The sequence below is a fragment of the Montipora capricornis genome, chromosome 12, assembly GCF_036669925.1.
Source record: "Montipora capricornis isolate CH-2021 chromosome 12, ASM3666992v2, whole genome shotgun sequence".
NCBI classification, from domain to species: Eukaryota; Metazoa; Cnidaria; class Anthozoa; order Scleractinia; family Acroporidae; genus Montipora; species Montipora capricornis.
The window spans coordinates 22,727,485-22,734,984 of record NC_090894.1 but is presented as its reverse complement, the minus strand read 5'-3'; the positions used below and the strand labels follow the sequence as shown (position 1 = coordinate 22,734,984).

Here is a 7,500-nt window from a genome sequence, read left to right as displayed (position 1 = left end):
CCGACTCGACCCAAGTGTTAAATCTTGTAGCGCTGAGACACTAACTGCGTACAATGAACATCAAATCAATTTATCGCAAATCAAATCAAACATTGGTTTTTGAGGAGAGCAGAAAACTCGATTGCCCGGAGAAACACCTCTCGGTTTGGAGCATTTTCGTCACCAGAGCCTCGGATTGACCCAAGGCTCTGGGAAGCTCTGTGTAGGAGAGCATGTGCCCTAGGGTTCTTATAGCCAAAAATTGGCAATTTGAACTTTACGGCGCCTGCTCACCCCTCGTGCAAACATGAATGCACCAATTAGAGACGCTTTTGATTGCTCTTCATGAAAACCAATGAGAAGACACTTTGTCTCAGGTTTCCCCAGAGCTCTTCTCTTCCTCGGTCATTAGAAGAGCTCTGGGGTCGAGATTGGGTTTGGAATAGTGAACCAACAGATTACTTGAACCTGGGCCACATAAGTTGGAAACGAGTACTCTCACCTCTACGCTAGCCATGCTCCTCCATACAAGATTATATTGCAAGATTGATTATCTGTCATTTTTCTAGTTTGCAGAACTTCTTGTGGAGTTGAACTTCTGAATTCAAATTGTTTAGGAAAAGACCGTGGAATACTTGACAAGCTTACCAAACTGTGGAGGCGTTTAAAAGGTACAAGGTTTAAAGATAAAGAAAGCCGCTTGAGGCTAGTTTTATTATTTTGGAGCTTGTTATGACAATTTCCGACGGCCGTCTGTGAGAGAATACTATATGACACGAGATATCATGTATTTTACCTGCGGATCACATGAAATATACTTTACCTACGAGACAAGAAGGCAATCTTAATCAGGTCTCAAATGCACAACTGGGTTGATGTATTGGGTTGGTCTTGTATATTGATATTGGGTTGATATTGCAAATTGTTCTTGTAAATTAACCACCTTAGGAGAATTTGAAAGCTGACCAGTTTCGAACGTTAACCCTTCGGCTTCGTCAGAGACTTACGGATTGTTAGCGTTTTATTTAGTGAAAGATGGAGCTACGTTATTGCTGGGGATATAGCAACGTGGTTAACAAGAATCATGAAATCACTCCGTGGGGAGTGATTGAGCCGATTGGAAAAATAAATCTTTGTTTAGCATTTTTTTTCGGCTTTCCGTGAGTCCCTGGTGCAGGGAAAGGCCACTGATTACCATGTGTTGGCTAGAAAGATTAATAAGGTTGAAGTGTCGACCGACTGGTTTCTATGCTTTTTCCTTCGCGGACGTCTGCGATCATTTACGGTGCTCAATTTATCATGATATCAACTCAGTTGATAGAGTGGTTTTCAATTGAGTGTCGAAAGTAATTAGAGAATTACTTTGGTTAACGTTTTGCATTACTTCACTGAGTGATTGGTTCAAATTCTCGCGCTACTTTTTCAACCAATCAGAGGTGAAACCAAAACCAATCGTAGCTCGCGCGTGCACATTTTCCCGCGCTTTGTGTCGGCTAAGTGTAACTACTTCGAGTTTTGATTGGTTTACTGGATTGTCTCCGTGCTTTTTGATTGGCCAAAGTAATTACTTTGGTTTTGGTTTTACGACACTCAATTGTAACTCGCTCTAAACCCATGTCTTTGTTTCACTTCCCCACCGACGCATCATCGCAGTTTCTCAAGAAAATTGACCCATTCATCCAGCTCCATTCAAATGGCTTGCAGAGTCATTCACATATGAACCATTACAGTTTAGCGTCATTTCTGAGTTTGTCGATGCCACTGTCGAAGAAGGAAGGAAGGAAGGAAGGACCTTTATTTAAGTGGTCGTTCTAGCGCTGAAGCACTAATTGGGGACACTGCAAACTGAATTTAACAATGAAAGCAAATCAAGTCAAATGTTCGTTTTTTAGGAGAGGGGTAACTGGGGTACCCGGAGAAAACCTCTCGGTGCAAAGTAGAGAACCAACAAACTCAACCCACATATGACGTTGAGTCTGGGAATCGAACCCGGGCCACATTGGTGGGAGACGAGTGCTCGCACCACTGCGCCAACCCAACATCCCAGTGATACTATTAACTATTCAATTTGCAATGTCACGCTTAAAAGGTAAGCGCCGCTGCTTTTGTTTTTAACATGTCGTCCGTACTTTTTCTAGCTCAGCAAGTACCAGCCCCTCTCTCAGGACTCCTCTCTGCTCCTCATGTTCGCCTAATTATGGCGATGAAAGGCAGCCAGGTAAGTCACATGACATCTCTAGTCACCCAATAGTTGAAACCGTCGACCGGTGGCTCAGTTGGCGGAGCATCGGAAGACGGAGCACGAAGTCGCAGCTTGAACTCCCGCCATATCAACAATCAGGAAACTCAGGGTTGACATTCAGGAGCAACCACTAATCCAACCTTTATCTGTCGTTCTTCCGAGAGATCCCATATCGTTATCATCAACATCATCGTCACCGACATCCTTTTCATTCCGTGTGTCCAGAAATGCATGGAATTAGATGCTGGCCCGTTTTGATAAGCGTCACGAAGTGTCCTCTTTCTCTTCTCCTCAACTTAAACCTCGGTCTTGTCTTGGAATAAAGACAATTGTCACGAAGTTCCCCCTAAACTTTGCACCTCCAGACTCACGAAAAGATAAACAACTGCTAACCAGTCCCCAGTTGTTCGAAGGTTGGATAGCGCCATCTAGTGGATAAATCACTATCCACTGGATAACTCAATTGGTTTTGCTAGTGTTTATCCGCTGGATAGCGATTTCTCCGGTGGATAACGTTATCCACCTTTTGAACAACCGAGACCTGAACGCGTAACTTATTACGAAAGAGAAAAATGATATTCGCACTTACCTGAAAAATTTTAAGCAATTTTTCAGGGCCAAGTTGTTCATAAGCCGATTAACGCTAATCCCAGATTAAAAATTAACCAAAGAGTTGCCAAATACTGTTCAACGCTGATATTCGGCAAAACTTTACATTGGAAGAAGTCAATCTTGAAAAAGAAAAATTAGCAAAAAAAAAAACTTTCATTCCTAGAGCCCTTTCACAGGAACACATGAACCCAACAAATTGAAATTCTCCCAACTATGTAGCTTCCTAGCTCAGTTGCATGGTAGAGCATTGCACTGTGACAGGTATCGCAGAGGTCATGAGTTCGAATCCCGTTCGAGGCTCCTAAATCTTTCAGGTGTCTATCAGAGACAATTTCTTACATTAGAGCGGTTTTCAAATGAGTGTCGTAAAACCAAAACCGAAGTAATTACTTTGGCCAATCAAAAAGGACGGAGACAATCCAGTAAACCAATCAAAACTCGAAGTAATTACATGTAGCCGACACACAGCGCGGGAAAATGTGCACGCGCGAGCCACGATTGGTTTTGGTTTCACCTCTGATCGGTTGAAAAAATGGCGCGAGAACTTTGAACCAATCACTGAGTGAAGTAATCATATAAACCAAAGAAATTCGCTAATTACTTTCGACACTCAATTGAAAACCGCTCTATCCAGACAAGTGCGAGATCATTTCTTGTCCAAGGAAACAACGCAGCGACAAAGCTAGTCCTCGAACCCGCGACCCTGGGGTCGGGACCCAAGGGTCTCGGTTTCACCATTCCTCCAAGGTATTGTTTGTTATCTAAAATGTTTTCAGAAACGCGATGTGGCCTGTAGTAATAAACCTTCCCATTGAACTAACCTCGAGCTCTCACCAAAAGCAAGCCTTCCATCCGTACCACCCTGCCCCGCCCCAGGGAAATTTTTTATGCTTTCATATTTTTTTTCAGGTTATCTGGAAATCACTTGAAGCTTTAATCATTGTTCTTTTACGAGAGCAAGTAATTTGCGTACACGAGATTGAACAGTGTTACATGTCCGCACTGGAAAATGCTCGAGATGAGGTGAGGTAATGAGAAATAGCCACTCGGTCAAAACTGTCATCGCCTGAGTTCGTAGACGTATGTGTGAGTGTGGTCATGTTTGTCTTCTAAGACTGCATGAAAATCTTGTGATACTTTACTATCCAGACGAATCGTGAAAGCTATAATCGAGTAAATCACTATCCAGTGGATATACCGGCAAGTCCTAGCAAAACCAAATGCTCTATTCCATGGATAGTGATTTATCCGGTGGATAGCGCTATCCAACTTTTAAACCTCTGGGGCCAGATGTTTTCAGAGAAATTGTCAGCTTATTTGTAACAAGCTACCAAATGCATAATTTCGGTACCAGAATGGCCATTGTTTATCGACCTCATTCTTTGTGTCGTACTAACACTGAACAATTCACAATTCTTCATCAATGTTCTAAAATTTGGAACACTCTTCCTCGATCAATAACTGACTCATCTAGCTATGTTAGGGTTTCTGTTTAAAAGAACCTGAGTTGGTTATGCCGGACATACATTGCGTAAGTTTTTTAGATTACTATCAGCGTACGAAGGAGCCACTCTTGTAAGCCTGGGGGGTTTCATGAGGTCTTGTAATTGATATTTTTATTTTGTGTGGCAAATGAACATTCATTCATTCATGGTTTGGTTGTCAGGCATGGCTACCAAGAATTCCCGACAGAGATAAAACTTGTGCAGAAACCAGCATCACTCGAATCCAGAAAGCAGACTTTCGCCAGCAGATTGTTTACATTAACAATACAATACAATACAATACATAATTAATTGACCACTCCCCATAGGGGCTTTTCAGCTTTTCAGGGCCAATGAAACACAATCACAACAGAACCGATCATTCAACAACAACAACTGTTAAGAATCCCAACTGGCCGGAGGCAAGCTAGTTGGCTATTTACAAGTGCAGTTGAGAAGTTGAACCATGGTCTACCAGGAACAAATTCAACCAGTGCTCAGAATGTGTCTTGAACCCGGGATCTCCGGATCTCAAGGCAAGCGCCCTAACCACTGGGCTGCACTGTCTCCTTCAATTAATATGTATCATAGTTAACGCATTGAGATGATTATGAAACTCGACAAGTCTCTTTGTTTCATGTTTTTGTCTGTATTTTTGGCCTTGACGGTGCACAAACACACCCCTCTCTCAAGAAGATAAACGCAACTAATTTGCAAACCCGTGCGAAGCGTAAACAAAAGATTGTGCACTGTCACGGTCAATTCGACATCGATTGCGACAACATTGCTCTCGCTTTTGAAGGTTTTCAGGTTTCATAACCAGTCCCTCGATTAACTGTGTATGAATCGACTTTCTGGTGGCAGTGGAGACGAAGTTATTTAACTCCTTTTCGTGTCTTGTTTTTAGGAAGGCGCTGTGGAAATTGGCAAAGCTTGTTGTTCGCTGGTCCAAGCTTACCACGATACAACGAAAACGCTTGGTAAAGACACCAAACATTTACAATTAACAGACTCGTACTATAGAGGCGCTTTGTGAATTTAAGCTCGGTTAATCAAAAGTTACATTGCGCTGTCCTCCCGGTTTTGAACAACAGTGGTTTGGTCATCTTTTTGCGATGCAGCCTTTCGCGCTGTCTTTTTGAAAGTGCTATAGGTCCAGAACTGGTCTGCTGACTTAACATTGAAGTTTTGAGTCAAGCGTTTAAATTAGCTTCTTTGGCAAATGCCATTGTTTTGCAGCCTCGGGTATGCGCGCGTTAGCCTGAGCCCAGGCTCCAGCATAGCGAATAAAGCAAATTAGTTGATAAGTGGCTTTGATGTTGTTAATTCCCAATTTTCTCTGAATTGACGATTATTGTTAAACATGGTGTCCTATGGGTCGGTCGCCTCAGTTTTCTCGCTGATTATCTTACCTGCGCTCCTCAATTAGAAGGAGCTTGGTACCAGGGTAACACGTGATGCGCAGTTTAGTTGGGCGCCAAAATATTCATAGTGCAAAGCAAATTTTAATCTGCTTAATGAATTTTTTTCTAGATGCTGGCAATGCAGCCCTGAAGACTGATCAACTTACCGATTTTTCCCTTCTTTTGGCTATACTAAATCAAAGATTTACAGACAATGTTGTTCTTACGGCAGTCATATCAAATAGCATCAAGGAAGTCGCAAGAGTCATTGAAATACCCGTTGATCATGAAGTGGATGGACCAGTGGCTGCGTCTTCCTAGCTCGCATAGTATCTCCCACATTGATGCTTGGAACTGAATCAGGATGTCTCTGGGTGTTCTCTTGGAGAACAGCTAGGAAGTCCGCGAGTTGTTTTGTTTGTATTGTGCGAGAACATTAGCATACGAGAAAAACAAGCTAAGCCTGTTAGTATGCTTTATATAAAGAATTCCAATGGGGAATATTTTATCTGTTTTTAAAGCTCATACACGTGAGGTTTTTTTTCGGTGACCTGATTGGCTGTTCACGAGCGTTTCAGGTGGGCAACTTAATGACGACGATCACTGCTTTCATCTGTCAGAGCTAACTTTGAAAAAATATGCCTGCGCATTGAAGCGCACGGCGCGCGCTGTGGCGGGAAATTCAATTAAAGAAAATAAAGCCCTTCAAATGTTTTTCTACATGTAATGCAAATGGCTTCCCAAAAAAAATGTTACGTCTGTTGTTGCAAATCGTCGTCGCGCTGGTATAGCGTTGTTAAGAATATTGTGGAAGACGTGAAAAAATGTTTTAATGTGGAAACATCGTGCGACGATGCGTGTTTGTGTGCCTCTTGTCGGAGAAATTTGACCAGATGGCAACGAAGTTGCGACGAAGAGAAAGAAAAATATTTTGTAAAAGCCCAATCTCGAGGAAAGGCATTTGTCAACAAAACAACCCTAGCTCAACAGGACCGGAGGCTTGCCGTAACAAATATCACCGAAACAAAAACAGCCCCAAAATCGTTTCTGCTGTGTTTACCGGAGGTCGTGCTGTTGGATATTTTTAGATATGTTGGCATCGTAGATATTTGTAACGAGACTGACTTGCCAGTATGTAAACATAATTTGCGCGTCCAACTATTTGTGGAAATTTCTGTTAGAACGTGACTTTCGGGAAGCAATTCTACTTTTAGACGATAAGTTGTTATCAGCGTCTTCAGTAGCGTACAGATTTTTGTACTCGGCTACGCTCTCGTCGAAAAAAAAGGAAATGAGCCACCGCAAGCAAATACGTGAACTGGAACGTCAGTTTCGCGAAAGCGAGAGCAAATTTTTGGTGGAAAACGCGGAGTTACAACAACGCGTCGACAGTCTACAATCAAAGCTGTTTACCCTGCAAACTGACCGATATCCTAACACCCCAGTGAGCAAACTTCAAGAACAGGTAACCCGTAACTCGTAATGAATTAATTTAAATCACCCGAAAACCCGTTCGCCCGGAACCGTGGATGTGAAGAACGTCGAGAAATACGTATTGGCTCGTCTGCTGCTTTTGGCTCGGCAGTAGATTTATAGAACGAAAATTACATGCCAATTAGACGATAACAGGTGGCTAAATTCGGTGTTTGAAATCCACTTTTACTACGGCCGAACGGGTTTTCGTTTGAAACGACCGGATTCACTTGTCTGAAAATGGTTGCAGAAAATCGCATACTATGAATCATTGGATGCTCTTTACAGTTCATAAAAGAAACCTGTT

At 42.4% G+C, this 7,500-nt stretch overlaps 1 protein-coding gene and 1 pseudogene across 3 annotated transcripts in view; both read left to right on the top strand.

Moving 5' to 3' along the window:
- Positions 1-6,447, top strand: part of LOC138027919 (codanin-1-like) — a 34,417-nt gene extending 27,970 nt beyond the window's left edge. For all 3 annotated transcript variants that reach the window (XM_068875539.1, XM_068875540.1, XM_068875537.1), the window contains 5 exons: positions 549-650; positions 2,118-2,197; positions 3,743-3,856; positions 5,225-5,297; positions 5,851-6,447. In XM_068875539.1, the coding sequence (XP_068731640.1) occupies positions 549-650; positions 2,118-2,197; positions 3,743-3,856; positions 5,225-5,297; positions 5,851-6,041 (560 nt within the window). In that variant the 3' untranslated portion in view covers positions 6,042-6,447. The remainder of the gene's footprint in view (positions 1-548; positions 651-2,117; positions 2,198-3,742; positions 3,857-5,224; positions 5,298-5,850) is intronic.
- Positions 6,447-7,500, top strand: part of LOC138027920 (uncharacterized) — an 8,430-nt pseudogene continuing 7,376 nt past the window's right edge.